Below are 21,074 nucleotides of genomic sequence, written 5' to 3' on the forward strand. Positions count from 1 at the left end.
TCATACCCTGTCAGAAGGGCAGCTCAACTAGTTGTGTACCTATTCAATGTCGGAAAGTTAGCTGCGTCAAACTCTCGTGTGGCAGACAATGTGAATAAAGATAGTCTGCGATCTTTCATTGCTAGATTCCGAGCTGAACTAAAAGATGCAAAAGAAGAATTTAAAGAAAAGGCTGAAGAACTGAAAAAACAAAATAAAAAGTGAGGGATGATACACAGTCCGTGTACAGCACATGTCTGTGACTCTCTCTTCTACATTGTATGCTTGGATTTTCATTTTTTCTCTTCTTGTTGATGCGACGTAGAAGCATGCAGGGCTCAGAGGAGCCCTGTTCTGTGATTTATTTGGGCCGAGACAATCTTGAGAAAACCCATGATAAATCACTGAAAGAATGGCTGAAAACACATTTGATTGTGCCTCCAATGGAACTAATTTCCCGTATATTACACTCACTGTTTCCAACTTCACGCCTGCCCCCTCCAGATCTTTTGGGGCCTGGTTTAGCATTTTTTATCTTAGCGGCTCTCCTTCACACAGGGCATTCAGCTAAAGTATTACAGACAGCATCATCTGCACCATCTCCAATTCTTGCTCTTCTGCTATACACAGCCCTGATTCCAGCAGCAGCATATGTTTCTGTCTGCATAGCAGGATCAACACTGTCACTGATGGAAACAATTTCACTTATGGGTTACGCTTCCTACGGCCACATACTTGCAATGGGTATCCCAGTTCTCTTTCACCAAGAAGAAAGTGAAATATTCTTCTTTTGGTGCCTTACCGTATTTGGAGGGCTCAGTTCTTTAAGAATTATACTTGTACTGCTAGTTTCAGTACGTATTCCTGCAGCCCGGTTAGTAGTGTGTAGTCTCGTAGCAACTTTACATTTGCTTTCTCTTGTATTCCTGCATTTTGTTTACATGCATACGACATTTGTGTATGGTGGAAACTGAAGTGTTGAGGCTAATCCCCTATGCATACCTGAGTATAAAATAAATATTGTATTTGAAGCCCTGTCAGATTTTCCCATATTTCAACTGAAATCAAATCATTTAAAGTGTAACTTGTGGCTTTGACATGCAGTGGCCATTGTTACCAGGAGTGTATACAGATAATTTCACTGCCATAAATATTGAAAATGTAATTCATATCATTTCAAGGAGCCCAGCAGAATCTTTATTAGCAATACAGACCACAGGATTGTGATACTGAAGCTTTCAAAAAGTTACAAATAATTCTTTCATAGTGCCTTGTGCTGAACAATTTGTAAAGTCTGGAAGCCGATGTGATTTTATTAAGGTTGCTCTTCGAACAGTTATATCCTGAGTAGTGGTGGTGTTCCCCCCCCCCCCCCCCCCCCCCTCCCCCTCCAAACTAGTGGAATATCTTCATTGTATTGTATAAGTGGTTACATCAGAAAAATATGAATGTACAAGGTAGTTTCAGCTTGTGCTGAAAGTGGTATGACTGTGCCCTATAGTAAAATATGGAAACAAATTGAAGTATTGTGTAGTTTTCACTGCACAGATTTGTTTAGTCAAACAGGTGAATCATTACAGTGAAGTATTCCGAAGTTCATGTACAGAGATCCCATGAAATTAGTTGCATATTACAAGCGGTATTACCACTATTTATTTGTATTCTCATGACCATTTAATTGTTACATTTAGAATATTATTAAATTTTACAAAATATGCTGTCTGACCACCACTTGTTGCACATTGTTAGTGCCTAACGTGTTCAGAGCAGCATATGATAGCCGAACAGATTTGATGTTCAGATTGTTGATAATACAGTAGACAACAGCTTTGGTCCAAAATTGAATTTTGTAAAAATATGATTCATGTAATACCTCTTAGTAGCATAGCAGAACTACTTCGTGTTGATATATCAAGACTGAAAATATTGTAATCAATGTGCCCAAGAGTTTCATGTATGCACTTGTAATGTACCTAAATTTCTTGAAGGCATTCTTCTTTATTCTGAATAAATTTGTTATAAAATACTTGCAGGACTTGTTCATTCAGTTTTGAATCGTGAGCTATTGGTAAATGGTCATCTTAGCAATATATTTTCAAGACAAGAAATTTACTTATTGAGCTGCTGGGTATTTGGAATACTGTTGATTTTATTCGAATTACTGTATTACGTCAACTGTTTAATTCATAATCGTACTTTGAACAGTAAAAGCACAAAAGTTGTATTCATGACATATTTGCTATAGTGAGATGTTCATTTGCAGCAAAACAATTTGGACTAGCATCCACAGCAAAAACCGTTTTTGAAGAGACAAAAACGGGAGTGCACCAAGTACGTCATTGCATATTTTGTTTCCTATTTTAATCCTGTGGTTAACAGTGATCCTATCAGGTTGGCAAAAGATTTTGGTATTCAACACTGTTACAGCTGGAAGTAATAAATCACTTATGAATGATCCAGTGATTTATAAAATCTCCGCATGCCTTAAATTTCCCAAAGTAATATCTGCTGGTGGTACACATTGTGTTTTCTGGACAACATCTAATGCTTCTGTATTTGGATGATACTCTTGAAAATGGGAATAATTTCCTGAAATGCACTGTGTAAAAGAAAAGCACGACTAGAGCAGAAAAGTTATTTATAGACAAACCCATTGTTTTCACAGTTGCAGGCTTTCCCATTTGTAATGGATCTAAATTTCACTTTTAACTACCTATAAGGATCAATAATGAGCTAAAAATTGTGTTTTTTATATAGTGCAGTAACAGAACAATGCAGAACCTCACATATGGAGTAGTATACAGAGAAGAATGCACTTGACAACGCCATTCATTTCCTGAAACTTGTCTTGTAAAATATAAATGCAGGAAAATCACGACTTATGGCAGAAAAATTACTTATAAAAAAACCTACTACTTTCATCTGTTTTTTCAGTCTGTTGTTTGAATCTCCAGTGTTTATCCATTAAATCTTCTGAACATTTTAACTGTCATTGGTTCTGATTCTGTTATTGGTTCTTTATATTTTTTCTTTTTATGTTCTCCACATGACTGGTCAGCACCCATCTCTCCCTGAGATTTTTGCAACATTGCTGTGGTGGTGTTGGTGGTCTTTAGTACCAAGATTGGTTTGATGCAGCTCTCCATGCTAGTCTATCCTGTGCAGGCCTCAACTTCTCTGAATAACTGCTGCAGCCTTACTTCATTCTTTATTAAGATAGTTTGTGTGTGATGAAAGTGAAGACAGTGAAAGTCGTGTGTTTCGTTAATTGAGTTGTACAAGAAATTATGTCCATAGACATGGGCTCAGAAATCAGCAATTTCAAAGCCGCTTTTGGAAGATACAGCGAGCACTTTCACAAATTTGCCATACTACTCTGAGAGGTGTTTGGCTTAGAGCAAATTTCTAAAACTCTAATTGAGGTTTGTAGAAACAAAGAATTATTTATGAATGGTATACGCATCACATAATTTTAAAATTATCTACAGGTGGCAGATATGAATTTTGTGTGTCATTACATAACATATGAATGTTTCAAATTCAGCATTGTCATGTATAAACCTAATAATTTTAGTAAAGTTGAGAATGTTCAGTGTTTTAAGATGTAACTCCATTCATGGAATAACCAACTTCAAATGGAAACTGCTCATTTCCCCTATTTGTTGTATCTACCAATGGGAGCAGAGTGGAATTTTGAATGTTACCAAAACATAGCTTGCTTGTAATTCATTTCTGTTTTTGACCCTTTCTTGCTGACATTGCACCTGAACCACATGCATCATTGATAGCCCAATAATATGATAAATGATGTAACAAAATTAGTCTCTGATTTCTGTAAGAATTTCCCTGGTTCCACAAACTTGCAGCCATTATTGTCCTTGTTCAGATATATACTCCTCTGTAAGCAGCTTCTTTCCACAATGATGACTTAAACATACCCACTGATATTCTTTGAGATAAATAAATTTAAAAGCAGGATGATGAATTTACAGTACTCAAAAAGTGACTCTAGGCAATGTTCTGATGAAATAATCATTAATTATTGGCAGTTTTTTCTGTCTGGTAATAACATGAATGGAGCTTTCATTAAATCACATAATCTTTCTAAATAACAATTCCAGTTGCATAAAATGTTATTTGTCTTGACCAGTTTTGGCTGCTCAAGTATTCCATAAACACCCCCCCCCCCCCCCCCCAAAGTGTTTGTAGTGAATCCACCAGGGTTCATTTGAATGTTGTATAGTGTTTTAGTATGTGTTATGTGGGTGGCCCAGTTCATGCTTTCATGAGACTATTATAAGCAAGGTGAACACGTGTAGTTGTCAAATTTTGTCTTCCACAATGAAACACATTTGGCACTAATAGTATTCATGAGCTCTCTGATGCAAATACCAGCTCACAGCACAATATTAGTGGGCAGAGACACAAATATCATTGACATTCCCTTTCATAGTCTCTTCTAATTCCCCTATATGCCACTGCTTATTTGTACGTCTCATGGGAACGAGTAATTGCTTAGTGTACATATTGTTACATGGTTCCAAAACCTTAAGTGTGGTCCTACGCCAGCACTGTTTTTGCAACTGACCCCAGAGACAAAATAAGTGTAAATTTTGCAGTATATTATCATTTTCTGATGCCCTCTAAGTGCTAAATGGCACAAATAAAAGTACTGTATCCCTCTAACTAGGTCTGTTTTACTTCTAAAATACTCAACACGGTTGCTACACCAGATATGCCATGGAATGGGAAGCGTTGTATAGAAATACAGATTGTCCAGAAATTCAGAGAGATCATTATTGAAGTATTAATTGAAAGAGGGAAATGAATACAACAGATGATGAATGGACAGCTTTGAGAAATGAAATAGTTAAGGCAGCAAAGGATCAAACAGGTGAAAAGACAAGGCAGAGCAGCAATTCTTCAATAGCACCTGAGAAAATATAAAAATGAAACAGGTGAAAGGGGATACAGGTGTCTCAAAAATGAGACTGTTATGAAGAGCAAAATGGTTAAGCACGAATGGCTGGATGGGAAATGCAAGCTTGTAAAAGTATGCATAATAAGGGGAGAGACAGGTGCTGTCTATTGGAAAATTGAAGAGTTCTCTGGAGAAAAAGAAAAACATCCACACAAGTATTACGAGCTTAGATGATGGGCCCGTACTTACAAGGAGAAGACCCGAGGAGTGGAATCAAGTTTTTGAAACCACCTATATGGCAGTATAGATTAGGTCTCCACATATCACACCCTGCAGCCATTCATCAGAGTGACTTCTCATTTGTGAATAATTGAAGAAAATGAATTCTATGTGATACTAAAATAATAATGGAATGTTTGCAGTACAGCATAGTGGTTACGATACATTCCTGTTGTGCAGAAGATTGTGGGTTCAAATCCCATCAACTTTTAAATATTTACTGAATTTATGTTGATCTTTATTTTTATTCAATTAATTGGTTCAAATGTAACTTTTTTAAAGTTATAATCCATTGTTGTGTTATTTTCGGCATGGTATTGAGTTTTTTGTTTGCTTTCATTTTTTCTGCATGTCATTCTTTTTTTTTAATTTGGGATCTTTCTGCATGTGATTTTAATTATTATTATTTATCTATCATAACATTTAAACATTTGAAAATGTTGATCTATTGGTTAAAAAACAGAAGACAAAATCATCTTTTGTTGGCTGTGCTATGGACAGTGTCTTGTAGTGGGTACTAGATGAACACCGAAAAAAGTAAAACAAGGATAATGGAATAGTGTCAAATTAAATCAGGTGATGCTGAGGGAAACACATTAGGAAACAAGGCACTTAAAAGTAGCAGATGAGTTTTGCTATTTGGACAGAAAAATTGCTGACGATGGCCGAAGTGGAGAGGATATATAATGTACACTGGTAATGGCAAGATAAGTGTTTCTGAAGAAAAGAAATTGGTTAACATTTAATATCGATTTAAGTATTAGCAAGTCTTTTCTGAAAGTATTTGTGTGAAGTATCGCCACGTATGGAAGTGAACAATGGACGATAAACAGTTTAGACCAGAAGAGAGTAGAAGCTTTTGAAATGTGGTGCTACAGAAAAATGCCAAAGATTAGATGGGTAGATCACATAAAAAATGAGGAGGTACAAAATAGAATTGGAGGGAAAAGAAATTTGTGGCACAACCTGATTAGAGGAAGGGATTGGTTGACAGGACACATTCTGAGGCATCAAGGGATAACAAATGTTCATGATGCTCTTCTTCCCCTCATCATCTTAGGAGAGTGATTTGAAGATGATCATAATTGGTTACTGTTTCATGTGAAAGTGTGTGTGTTAAATATTTTTATGATGATTACCATCCAAACCCTCTGAACAATTTTATACTCCACAAATTGGGAGACCAAGAGATGAATACAGTAACCAGATTCAGAAGGCTGTACGCTGTAGTACTTATTTGGAAATGAAGAGGCTTGCACTCGGATAGCAATCATCATAAAAATATTTAAAACATAATTTTTTTAAATAGTATTTATCACACAAAATAGTAATTGAAACAGTAACCGGTTTCAACCAATTATGATCACCTTCAGACCAATCTTCTAGGGTGATGTGCAAAGACACAACAACAGTCAAAGTCTGTCACTTTGCACATACAGTTTGTGCTCCACCTGCTGCCTCTGTTCATCACCTAAGGACATTGGTCTGAAGATGATCATAATCGACTGAAGCCAGTTACCATTTTAATAAATATTTTCCGTGATCAAAACTGTTTTAAGATACAGACTGCTTTTCCAATAATGTTATCTAAAACATAAATTCTTGTTGCACTACGGACAAAATATTCCAGATGAAGATTTTAATGAAAGAAGGACTTATAAATAACACAAAATTCTACCAATATTAGATAAATATAGAAATCATGAATACAATAATGTGAAAAAATATAAAATTATAAAAACAAAGAAATTAAATTGAAGTTCATATACACAAATAATTAAAATCACATGGACAGAGATACCAAATGAAAAAAGTGTGATAGGAAAAAACAATGGGAGCAAATGAAAAAGTTAATATGATGATTAAAATGATGTGATAAAGGATAAGAAATTAAAAAGTTACATTTAAACTGATTAAATAAGTCATTTCAATAATTATTGAAAAATAAAAATTTCAAAGCTCTTTACAGGATTCAGGTGCACAATCATCCGTACATTAGGAATATATCATAACCAAAACACTCCACCACTGCTCTGCATATCTTTAATTCCTAGGGCGTCATGTGAAATTCTTTTCCGTTGATTACTCATGAAAGAGGGTCAATTTTCACGAACTGCTTCAGAGTATACCTGGAACTCTAACCTACACCACTGTACGGATGGCTCCAAATAAGTCGAATCCCATTCCTCGGAAACTTTCCTTGTAAGCAAATAAGCGTAGGCTCAAAAATGGGACGAATATAAAAGAAATATATTGTGTCAAAGACAATGTTGTAGTACTCGAGATGGGAGACATGATGCTTCAGGGAGAGTTTGACAGGGCACTGAAAGACCTAATACGAAATAAGGTCCCTGGACTAGACAACATTCCCACAGTATTATTGTAACCATGAGAAACTATCCATCTGATGTATATGATAGGAGGAGTACCCATAAATCTCAAGAAAAATTCCAAAAAAGGCAGGTGCTGATAGGTGTGAAAATTAATGAACCATCAGCTGAATAAGTTATGGCTGAAAAATACTGACATGAGTTATTTGCAAAAAAGTGGAGAAACTAGTAGAAGCCAATGACAGAGAAAATAATTTTGCATTCCAGAAAAACATATGAATACACAATGCAATTTTATTTCTATCAGTTATATTACAAGATGGACTGTAGAAAGCAGATATATGCTTCAAAATACAAAGCAATTAATGACATTAGCTGCCTATGGGCATTGATTTAAATCAATGGGAAAGTTGAAAATTTGTGCCAAACCCAGGTTCAAACTAAGGTCTCCTGCTTATTAGCCAGATGTGTTGACTACTGTGCCAGCTAGACAAAGTGGTCATCGCAACTGCATGGGCTACCCTAGCACGCCTCCCTTCAGACCCACATTCTCAATTTATCTACACACTACTGATATAGCACCCCTTGCCCATTATCTTCATTACTCACGGCATTTCACTGATTCCCGCAGGAGTTTGAGTGTGGTGTACATCTGCACTGAAGCGATCGTTGGGCATCCTCGCTTTAAATATACAGGTTTGTAATATTTATAGAGTTAGAGAAAGCTTTTAACTATGTTGGCTAGAATGCACTCTTTGAAATTCTGAAGACTGCAGAGAGAAAATACAAAGATCAAAAATTATCTAGAACTTTTACATACAGCAAACTGCAGTTAACAAGAGTCTTAGGACATGACTGGGAAGCAGCAGTCACGAAAGTAGTGAGTCAGGGTTGTAGCCTACCCCCAGTGTTATTCAGTGTGAACAGTGAGCAAGCATTAAAGGAAACTGGGGAGAAATTTAGAAGAAAAGTAAAGTTCATGGAGAAGAAATAAAAACTTTGAGGTTTGCCAACATTGTAATTAGAGATGGCAAATCTCTAACAAGAGCAGATGAATGGACTGGACTGTGTCTTAAGAGAGGTTAATGTACGATGAACATCAACAGAAGTAAAACAAGGGTAATGGAATGTAGTTAATTAAGTAAAGCAATGTTGAGAAAATTAAATTTGGAAATGAGACACTAAAAGTAGCAAATGAGTTTTGCCATTTTGGCAGCAAAATAACTTATGATGGCTGTAGTAGAGAGGATACAAAATGCACAATTGCAATAATAAGGAAAGCATTTCTGAAAAAGATAAATTTATTAACATGTAACATAAATTTAAGTTTTATGAACACCTTCCTGAAGACATTTCTGTGGAATGAAGCACTGTACAGAGGTGAAAGTGGATGACATACAGTTCAGACTAGAAGCAAATATAAATTTTTGAAAGATGGCACTACAGAAGAATGCTGAAGACTAGCTGGGTAGATCGAATAACTAATGGTGAGTTACTGAACAGAATGGGGAGAAAAGAAATGTATAATACAGTTTCACTAAATGAATGGACTGATTAATAGGAAACACCCTGAGGCATCAAGTTATCGTCAATTTGGTACAGAAGTAACAGTAGGAGGAAAATATTGACAAAAGGCTTCACTGTAGTAAGCAGGTTCCAATGAATGTACATTGCAGTACCTACACAGAGATGGAAAGGCTTGCACAGGATAAACTAGCACAGAGAGCTGTGCCAAACCGGTCTTCAGACTGAAGACCACAGTAACAACATGTGAAATACCTGTTGCCATGATCTTCATGGTAGTTTGTCGAGTATGGAGGAAGATGTGGACGGCTACCATTTCAAAAAATGGTGAATAGAGACATAGGTTTTGTTTTAGTTATTCAAGCACAAATCAGGGGACAGTTGAATGTTGTTCGTTACGAGTACTCATGTGAACACAGGCTCTGAAGCAGAGCAACTGAGTGTAACACTTAAGCTGAATGTCTGTTCACTGCACTCAGTAATTTCATACACAGTTACCTCAAGTGAATTTTCATTAGGATACAATCAAGCTAAATATAATTAAGTTGGCATATAAGTGTCTTTGCTGCTATGACATTCAACCTATTTCAGGCATTACATCATCTCTAAGGAGCAGATAAAGCATAATTCCTTTTAACATTAGCCTGTGTACAGATAACTATGAAACAGCATTTCTGGATTGTTGGCACCTGGTTTGAACCACAGTTACAAATACATTTGCCTTAAGCCATGTTTTCACTGAATTTAGAAACATGTTTCTGTTTTGCTTCACCAAAGTCTGCTGTATGTCGGCAACAGTTCTCATTGTTTGCGTCCCAATCTATGCTAGCAACAAACATTTCTATGTATTTATTTGCATTGGCTACTATGCTGAACTGGCAGCAAATGATTTACACTGTATATTCACATCAAGAACTACACTATGAAAGTGAAGAGGATGAATTAATTATATATGGTGGTGCATTAATAATACTCAATGAAATAAGCAGATGAAGAAAAAGATGTAGTCATCATCAGTTAACAAAAGAACAGTACAGAAGAAGTGGGGGGGGGGTTAGTGTTTAACGTCCCGTCGACAACGAGGTCATTAGAGACGGAGCGCAGGCTCGGGTTAGGGAAGGATTGGGAAGGAAATCGGCCGTGCCCTTTCAAAGGAACCATCCCAGCATTTGTCTGAAACGATTTAGGGAAATCACGGAAAACCTAAATCAGGCTGACCGGAGACGGGATTGAACCATCGTCCTCCCGAATGCGAGTCCAGTGTGCTAACCATTGCGCCACCTCGCTCGGTGGGGGAGGATGCTGTGTTAGCTCATGTTTTCATAGCTTCACTAGGATGTTGCTGCCCGATTTTGAAATTCTAATGAACATTTTGGGACCAGTTGTATCAAAGAAAGATACATATAACAAAAAAACAATTCCTGTTAAGCAAGACATGCCGTTACTCTCCGTTTTTTGGCACTGCGTGATTCCTATCGAAACCTTGTTTATTTATTCGAAATTTCAAAGCCGTCATACCTCAAATAGTGCCTGAGGTCTGTGAAGTTTTGGTCGAAGGATTATGTAGAGGTAATTCAGTGATGTTAATAACACTGAAACATATATCTTATTGAGCGCAGACTTATTTTCATACATAGGTTAAAATTATTCCAAATCATCAACATTTTCAACAAACGGAACTTCTTCCCATCCATTGTCACAGGCAGTTTCAACGAATGTGACAGGGGATCTGCAGCTGATGATCCCCATGCCACTGACCCCCCCCCCCCCCTACACACACACACACACACACACACACACACACACACACACACACACACACACACACACACTTTGACAAAAATTCACCTTCATCTCAAAGCAAGTGTCATACACTTTTGGTGGGGCGAAAGATCCTGCCAATGAACTTCTCGACGTAATCGTTGATGTTGTTCGAAATGTTCAAATGTGTGTGAAATCTTATGGGACTTAACTGCCAAGGTCATCAGTCCCTAAGCTTACACACTACTTAACCTAAATTATCCTAAGTACAAACACACACACACGAGGGAGGACTTGAACCTCAGCCGGGACCACCTGCACAGTCCATGACTGCAGCACCTTAAACCGCTCGGCTAATCCCGCCCGGCGTTGTTGTTGTTGTTGTTGTTGTTGTTGGTGGTGGTGGTGGTGGACATTGCGCAACATTACTGTTACCTTGTTTAATTCCTCTCTTCACCTATTACCTGCTTTTGTGAAGGCAGTGCAGTTGCTGGTTCATTTGAACCTGCACTATCTTCCATTTCTTCAGCTTGTATCTCTTGTGGAACCTGAAGATAAATTCACTTTTTTGCATGTGCCGGCGATTGATGATGAATGACTTGAGAAAGAAATTGTGTTCAGCCAGGTAATCTATTTTTCCCATTGTGTGAGAGTAATTGATGGGAAGCATATTGTCCTGTTGCTAGTGCAAGTTAATTTTACAATCAGAATGGGGCATTTGCTGCTTGCTGACAGTAACGGCAATTATAAGTCTTATATGCTGATTTCGGCTACCAAGGAAGGAGTTTAGATGGAGGAACTGTTATGAATTTGTCACTAATTGAACTAATAAGGAAAAAAGATATGTATTCCTGGCAGATGATGATTTTCCATTACAGGAAAACATCATGAAGATATATCCCGGAAGGGACAAAAAAAATACTCAAAAGAAATAATTTTTAACTACTGACTGTCTATGGCAAGCATGGTTGTGGAAAATATATTTGATGTTATGGCCTCAGTGTTTCATGTCTTCGAAAAACCAATGCTGTTGCCACACAACTGTGAACTATCAGTATGACAGTAGCATGTCTCCATATTATTCCCTACAGACAGGCGAAATAACCCCAGAGGCATGGAGACAAGATGCTGCAGCATCATTTATCATTGCACTCACAAATATGTACCACAGATAACTTCAAGCACATACAAAAATAATTACAGCTAAATATTGTGGTACAGTATAGCATACAAATAAACATAAGCACACACAGCCTTGTTTACCTCTTTTTCAATTGTGTCTTGTTTTGTTTGATTCCTGAATATCATCCAAGAACTGTAAATAACTGAAAACAAATCACTTCAGTTTATACAAAGATTCTGGTATCACAACCAGATTTCTTGCTCTCTTCAAGTTTCCTTTTTCACTTTTGTATTAAGCTATGAGACACTTAAGTTTTTTCTCATCACTGCAGCTGGTGCTACATAATGCAATGAATTTCTGCAGAGACCTGCTTCATTTTAGTATTTTTGTAAATGATTTTACATCTATTCCAGAGGCACTCCCCTGCTTCATATGTGTGACAAGTTCATACTTCTTAATTGTTGTCCACCCCATTTTTCACAATGCAAGGCAATATGCAAAATTACATAAAGTAGGAGAGAGAATAAACAAACACTAGTGTTGTAGAGCAGCTTTTAGGGGTATCAGACCAGATACAGACTTTCCTTTGATGTTTACTGACACAGCCATGGAACACTTTTTTTTTAGCAACATGCTGCAAACACCAGTAGTAATCCAACTTTGTTGCAGAACCTGTGTCAAACTCAGGGTGAACACAAATTTATAGACTGTCACAAAAATGAGACAGTAAAATCCCTTGTACAAGGTGCCTGGGCCCTGAATACAAGAAATTTTATTATTTAAATTTTACAAAGAGTCCGCCTTTTCCATCTGTCGCTTTTCTGCTGATGCAGCGACAATCAACCAGTTCATGATGGTTGGTGCCAAATTGGCACCAACAAAGCCACCCTGTCAATCAAATTACACCACAGATCATCTGACTTGTGAGACTGATGGACTCTCAGAGTCACAGGCCAAAAGCATCTTTCTCCAATGTTCTGAGCTGCCGCTAAGTGGCTTAGTCTTCTTGACCACTGCAAATCCATCTATTCCTCCAAGGTGGGTCTTGGGCTACTAGAGCTACCTTCTCTCATCCTAGCAATCATCACCATGTATCTCCATGGGGAAATAACTGACATGGTTTCTTTTTCTGGACATGAGTATCATATATTATTTACAAGTCCACACTGCTATCCAATCCTGACAACACCTCCAATCAGATGAACACACTGCTGTCAGAATTGGGATGCTGAATTCACATGGTTTGGTACTGAGGAGCTACATTCAAGTTAGTATACTATGAGCAGATGCGTGAAACTGTTGTGCAAGGCTGTCCGGCCCAGTGCTGTGACGCAATGGATGAGCAAAGTGCAGTAAATGGGGCTGTCCACCATAGTCTACTCACCGTCACCACTGCTGCAACTGCACAAAGCCATCTGAGCTCACCTGCCTCCTCTGCCACTTCGCACAAGGCCATGTCGCAGGTATGATGACCAAGGGGCCACCATAATGCTACGTACTGCTGCCATGTCATTGCCCAATGTTGCCATGCCATTCATCAATCAGCAGATGCAAGTCCGAGCTTTCGCTTTTAGAGAGAATCTTTACTGACACAGCCATGGAACACTGTTTTTTGTGTTAGCAACATAACAGTCCAATGCCACCAGACGATTTGTTGAGAGCTTTGCGTGTAGAAGATATACAGATCACAGGAAAGCAGGAAATGGATCCATACTTCCAAGTATGTATGGAGCAACTTTGGGCAAAGAATAAAGATCCGCAAAGATGCCTTAATGAGACATTATTAAATGCAACACCACAAACCAGTATGTGCCTATAGCTAGCCTCACTTCTCCATTTCCTGAGTTCCCACAGTGGTTCCATCCTGACCCGTAATTGATCTCGCAATAGGTGTGCTGGTTCCCACCTATGCGTGAAAACCAAGTGAAAATGTCCACACTATTACACAAAATTTAATCAATACAGGAAAACTGTCCACATGGGGTACAAAGTGTTGAAAGGTAGTTGCCTACCTAAAGTTGCAAGTGGAGGCTCACACTTACGTAAATTCCATAAAAAGGCAGAGATATGGAGCGGTATTTGGAGAGAGATGGAAATTAACATAACATTAGCTTCTATAGTGACAAACTTTCCATCCTACACCAAAATTCTGGAGAGGATTTAGGGTACTTTGCTGACCAAATGAGAGCTTTGTTGTATCATACATGTGTACTGGGGGAAGTAATGAAAGGAATGAGGTAATATTCAGCAAAGCAGAAGCTTGCTGTTTGAATGTATTTGTTCTTGGGATTTAGTAGCACGTAGGAGCTGAGGTGAAGTGTGCTTCACCCTAAGGGAGGCCATATGACTTGCATTTCTGTGTGAGGTGGCTCAGCAATTCGACCAATCTCCCATCACAGAAAAAGTGTGTTGCATGCACTGCGAAAGCCCAGGACACAAGGACCCTGAGTGTTTGGCATCAACATATGCCTACTGTAGAAAGATGAGAAATGAAAAAGTAAATGATCCATGTTTACAAGATCACTCGGCTAATAAAATAGGAGCTCAATGAAATGTGAATATGGGGAATGCAAATCGGAGCAGTCCTTTTATTCCCCTCTCCCCCTTCCAAAAAGTAAATCCAGTAAGAGGGTTAGGGCTCCCTCAGCAGCAAACATAACTTTGCAAGGTAAAATCAACAATATCATTGCCATGGGCATACAAATAAGTCACAAAGAAATTACAGACATCAGCTGGAAGTCGGCATTGATTTAAATCCACAGGAAAAGTTGAAAATTTGTGTTGGACCATGATTCAAACCTGGTCTCCGGCTTACTAGGAAGATGCTCTGACCACTAAGTCGTCTGAACATAGTGGTCATTACAAGTGCATGGACTACCCCAGCACGCATCCCATCCGACACAATTCTCAACTCCCATTACTCACAGCATTTTGCTGATTCCCGTAAAATTTTGAGCCTGTTGTGCCTCCACACTGAAGAGATCAATGACTGTCCTCGAGTTAATTATATATTTTCAAATTTCCCCTTTGATTTTAATCAATGCCCACTCACATCCAATGTCTATAATTCATTTTTGTCTTTATTCATAGTGGCTGCTGTATCAAAAATGAACAGAAACCAATTATATATAATCAACGTGAGGATAGTCAATAATCTCTTCAGTGCAGATGCACAACAGGTTTGAACTCTTAGGGAAATTAGCATAATGTCGTTAGTAATCAGTGTAATGACCGAGGGGCACTACATTCGTAGTTTGTGGATAAGCTGTGAATTTGGGTGGTGTGCTAGGGCAGTTTATGTAGTCATAAAGACCACTGCGTGCAGATGACTTGGTGGTCATAGTATCTGCCTAATAACCACAAGACCTAGTTTCGAATCCCAGTCTGGCACAAATTTTTGACTTTCCCTACTGGTTTAAATCAATCCCCACTCACAGCCAATGTCTGTAACTCCTTTGTGTCTGAATTCATAGTGGTTGATGGATCAAGAATGGTGTCTGTTCTTTCAGACATGTCCAAAAAGACACACACACACACACACACACACACACACACACGCGCGCGCGCGCGCGCCTGTGCACGCATGCACAAATAAGGGTTTTGTTCATTAAATCTACTCATACTGTTGTAGGCAGTGGATCCGGAGAAAAGGTATACCCAATAGGTTCGCAAAATGTGGAACTGGAAATAAGACAGAACAAAGTACCAGTTCACATTCGAAGCAGTTTAAAAGTATGACAACGATTTTAACATTATTTCAATGTCCATTTTCTATGCCACTGACAAGGTATAGTTAACTTCTGAACATAGAAAGTCCTAATAGATGGTGATGTTTGCCATTCTGGCAATGTTCCCACTGTAAGGACTCAAGGGGGTCCAGAATGAATGGCCACATTCCGACAACCCACTAAACCATTTACCATTTGCAATGAAGTTAAAAGATTGAGAAAATATCATACGGAACATGATAAATACTTTGTATAGATGCGAATAAACATTTTGTAAGACGAGATATTTTCTTAGTGGATGTGGTAAAAAGACGCACGTGAAGCACAATTTATATAGAATGAGTGTGAAAGATGAAATACATTTTTGACAGTGAGCGTAGATAATATTGGAGGCAGTGACATTAAAATTCACTGGGGTACCATCCTCAGCAGCAAAGTGCATGAAGTAAATACTGATAACAGCATACCCAGAAAAAGAACATCCTGAAAGAATAGTTTACATAAATTACACCTCAGTTATGTCACCTATAAAAGCGGAAATGGAAAAGAATCTTGAACTTCTGTGTAAAGCAATAGGCATTATACCCTGTTCCACCCAAATTTGTGACTTTATGTGAACAAAAGAAACAGCCTCTGGCAGCCTTCTTCACGTACCAAGAGATTCCTCATGTTAATGCTAGGCCTACAGCACAGACATCTTATCAGATACCCTATCATGTGCGGCCCATAACAGACAAAAATATTTCAGATTTACTAGAAGCAGAAGTGATTCAACCTTCTTTTAGTCCATGGACTTTTCCTATAGTGCTAGTCCCTAAAAAAAACAGTAATTGAAAAAAAATGGGTTCTCCTATAGTGGTAGTACCCAAAAAACAGTAATCAAGAAAAAATTAAAGCAACTGTTTAGACATAAGAGTAGTCAATAAGGTCATGAAATCCGATACTGATAATGTATGGCACTTTGGATCACCTGTCCAAACGCAAATTCTTCACCAAGTTAGATATGCTCTATGGCTACCATTCAGGAAAGGGCAGATTTTGTTGTGCCCTCCAGGCTTTATGGATTCAGAATGATGTCCTTTGGCCTCTGAAACAGTTCTGTCAGATTTCAACATTACATTGTTTTACTTTTACAGGTTTAAAGCCAACCATTTGTCTAGTATATCTGGATGACATATTTGTCTTCTCAAATACAATGAAAGAGCACGCAGGACAACTGAAAAACATGCTAACTTGTGTTAGTGATACTAATCTAAATCTGAAAATAGAAAAATACTGTTTTGCACAGTCACAAGTGCACTATTTAGGCCGTATAATTTAGGCAGATGGTGTACGACCAGATCTCTCATTGATGAATCCAATAGACGATTTTCCATGGCTGAGGAACTGTAAAGAATTGCAATTATTTTTTGGGTTAAAAAATTACTAAATGACATTTTGTGGAGAACTTTGCAGCTACCACAAAACCTCTCAAACAGTTACTAAAATTGTCTGATCAGCAGATTGTGATAGTATGCCATGTTAAAATTGAAAGGAATTATTAGAAGTTCACCTGTTTTGCCTTACACAGATTTAGTGCTTCTTTTCAAATTGTCGTTTGATGCTAGTATAACAGATACATACAGAATCAGCCCATGCTGAGCACCAAAATGTAGTGGATCAGGGACATCTGTGGAGAAACCAGATTCAAACATGAGCAGATCTTAGATATCAGGATGGGTTCGCACCTTTCCAGCGAGTGTGCTAAGGTCTGTAGATGGTTTGGGAGAAAGCTGAAATGTGTGGGAAAGCTTCATACAAATCAGCAATGATCACACACAGTCCTTTATTCAGTCATTAACAAGATTCCTCAACAAACCTAAGCAAGTCTTTAATTATTCCACCCAGCTAATACAGTCATTCAAGTGTGTTTCCATCCTCATGTAATATTCTGCCACTGAGTGGCACATACGGATAAGCTGTTCACACAGTGGAGCATAAACATGGTGCACTGACTCAGCGGTGGTGACGCAGTTGCTACATGGGCATACAGTGGTTGCAGTGCAGAACTAGGCCAGCCAGCAGCGTCTTCTGTCTCTACAGCATGCTGTGGCATTCCCGGTAGGGTAGTGACGACTTTTCCCAGATTCAAAGACTGGACCAACAGCCAAAAGAAGGGGCAGACAGGTTGCATGGTGTTGGCTGGGCAGTCTGGCAGAGGTCCGTCAGTCATGTTCCAGTGGCAGCACAGGTACAGGGAAGACTTGAAGGTTGTGTCAGTAGACTCGTAGTGACAACTGTTACACAACAGGCACCATGCATGGCCCTGCTAGTCAAACAAGACGTACTCAACTGGGCCATCATTTAAGTGGTAGTTTTCAGCACTGGATTTGTGGGCCACTGCGGACTAAATGGAACAGGGCAATGATCAAGGCCTGTCATAGTAGGTGGTGCACATCGGTGACGCAAAAGTCAGTCAAGCCAGAGTGGCATTTCAAAAGCTGGCCCCAGGCTATTGACGCCCTGAACTGTGATCATGGAAGTCTTATTACTGCTGAGGAATGCTGATCAAGCATGGGTGATGATCAGCTGTGGCTGATGTCCATGGCTTATGACGTGATTTTGACGCTTATTGCAGTTCTGGGCTTTGATTTCTGCTTCGAGTGCCCAATAGTTTCATCCATTACAATATCTCCCCTCCTGGGAAGAAAATTTGCCCCTGAATTTTACTGGCTGGCACATACACACAAACACACACACAGGACATACACACACACAATAGTTTATTTACACTTTTTTTTAAATTTCAAATTTCCAATTCTGCTAATAGTTTAACTTTGCACTATTTACATTTTCTCTCAACCACAGAGTCCGTATTTTGTCATTTGCACACAATTTACTTCATCTTGCTTTTAGTTCTATTAGCAGTGAAATAATTTCATTCCTTGGGCAAGGAATGGAGGCCTGGCGGATTAAAAAATCCCCCATGTTCTCCTAACAGCTCTTCCGTACCTATACCATGTCCTTTCAGATGCGACACTTTTCCCCTCAGTGCAGTTGAATCGGCAGATTGTCCCAGCTTCTGGTATTCTGCATTGAAATCTATTTCTATTTCATCTTCTAAAACCTCTAAATTAGCTACCAGATTTCCTTTTGCTAGCCTCACCGTTTCTGAACCAAAATTATATATACTGAAGGGCACTATCCACCTAACATCTAACTCTTGCACATATGACAAACTGCGCTGTACAAAGCACTGCACCCAATCTAGTGTCTTGTTCTCTGGCAAGGGCTCTACAACACATACAGTATTAACCAGATCAGCTCCTATGTTCATCCAGATCAGTCTTCCTGTAACTTTTGGTCTCACACCAGTTCAGCTGTAAAACTGAGACCGAACAATGTCTCATCCAGCTCTACCATGTGCTGCTGCAGAACAATTATGGCAAGACGTTTACTCAGGAAATCCAGACCCAGAGTGACATCGTAGCCAACACCCATTGAAGGCAGAACTTCCACACAAATTCGGAAGTCTCTCCCTCCCACTCAAAACTCAATAGTGTGGAACCGAGAGAATTCACACTTTCACCAGCCACACCACTTGGCCAACAGTGTGATGAGCTCAAATTCACTGTACTCAATATACTCTGGCTAGCTACAGGTACCAATGATCCTGTATCCAACAACAACTTATGTGACCATTCCTTTACAAGGATGAACAGACAAATGTCTGAGACTGATTTTGCAAATGGGGTATCCCATAGATGAACAAGGGCACATGTGTTATGGTGATTCCACCACCTATGCAGCAGTGTATTCTTTTGAGCAGCGTGCCTCACTTGCCTGCACTTCTGAAATTCTGAATTTATACAGAACCACCATATGTGGCTTGGAGCACCACACCTACAACATACAATATCTGCATTAAACACTACCCTTAGTCTAGTTACAGAATCAATTTCATTCTAAGATACTGCAGTTGCCACTGCCCCATCCAGGGTTCTTGGCAACTCCATGCGTATTTTCCATGATATTTAGGGCAGCAGGCCCTGCAAAAATGCATCAACTGCTAGTTGATCTGCCTCTGCAAAATGGTTTTATTGGCATGATCATCATTCTTAATTCATATGTACTGACAGTGACTTGCCTGATGTGGTCCACAAAACCCTCTACTGATTCCCCTTAATTCTGCACTATGCCATTAAGTTGTTCATAATAATGCTGCGAGGTATTCTTCTTTTAATGATCCACTAATCCTTCCTAAAAGTCTATGAAGGACTGAGCTTCCTGGAGTTTCTTATTGCACATCATGTATGTCCTGGTATCCCCTATCAATTTTAAACGAGCTCTTTGTCACTCCAACTTCCTAATTTCATGGCCATGTGCAAATTATCTATGAATAAAAAATTATCTCCACCATATTTACCAGAAAATGGAGCTATCAATGAGGCTATAGCAGCATCAAGGATAAATGTACATATGCCCGAAGATGACCCTTCTCTTCTTTCACCCTTCAAACAATTCAATTCTCTGCACAAAACTACAATGTCAGCTATAACCTTAGCTACTTCATTTAATAGATGCTGAATTCTCTCCTGGGTTGTTGCTTTCTCAGGAATAGCCATTTCATTTGTCACTATCACCACAACTGTACAGTATACCCAAGCAGAAAAGTAAAGAACAAATATCACCACAAGTGTACAGTAGTTTGTTCCCCCCCCCCCCCCCCCTAACCTCTTCATCTCAGAGTAGCACTTGCAACATACGTCCTCAATTATTTGCTTGACGTGTTCCAATCTCTGTCTTCCTCTACAGTTTTTGCCCTCTACAGCTCCCTCAAGTACCATGGAAGTCATCCCCTCATGTCTTAGCAGATGTCATATCATCCTGTCCCTTCTCCTTATCAGTGTTTTTCACATAATCCTTTCCTCTCCGATTCTGCGTAAAACCTCCTCATTCCTTACCTTATCAGTCCACCTAATTTTCAACATTCGTCTATAGCACCACATCTCAAATGCTTCTATTCTCTTCTGTTCCGGTTTTCCCACAGTCCATGTTCCACTACCATACAATGCTGTACTCCAGACGTACATCCTCAGAAATTTCTTCCTCAAATTAAGGCCGGTATTTGATATTAGTAGACTTCTCTTGGCCAGAAATGCCTTTTTTGCCATAGCGAGTCTGCTTTTGATGTCCCCCTTGCTCTGTCCGTCATTGGTTATTTTACTGCCTAGGTAGCAGAATTCCTTAACTTCATTGACTTCGTGACCATCAATCCTGATGTTAAGTTTCTCGCTGTTCTCATTTCTACTATTTCTCATTACCTTCGTCTTTCACCGATTTACTCTCAAACCATATTGTGTACTCATTAGACTGTTCATTCTGTTCAGCAGATCATTTAATTCTTCTTCACTTTCACTCAGGATAGCAATGTCATCAGCGAATAGTGT

At 38.8% G+C, this 21,074-nt stretch overlaps 1 protein-coding gene across 1 annotated transcript; it reads left to right on the top strand.

The window, feature by feature from the left end:
• The first annotated feature begins 270 nt into the window (after positions 1–270).
• LOC126328798 (protein YIPF3-like) lies at positions 271–953 on the top strand. The gene has a single exon (XM_049996141.1). The coding sequence runs from the start codon at positions 294–296 to the stop codon at positions 951–953; it is 660 nt and encodes a 219-aa protein (XP_049852098.1). The 5' UTR covers positions 271–293.
• Positions 954–21,074: the final 20,121 nt, after the last annotated feature.

Source organism: Schistocerca gregaria, chromosome 1 (genome assembly GCF_023897955.1).
Source record: "Schistocerca gregaria isolate iqSchGreg1 chromosome 1, iqSchGreg1.2, whole genome shotgun sequence".
NCBI lineage: Eukaryota > Metazoa > Arthropoda > Insecta > Orthoptera > Acrididae > Schistocerca > Schistocerca gregaria.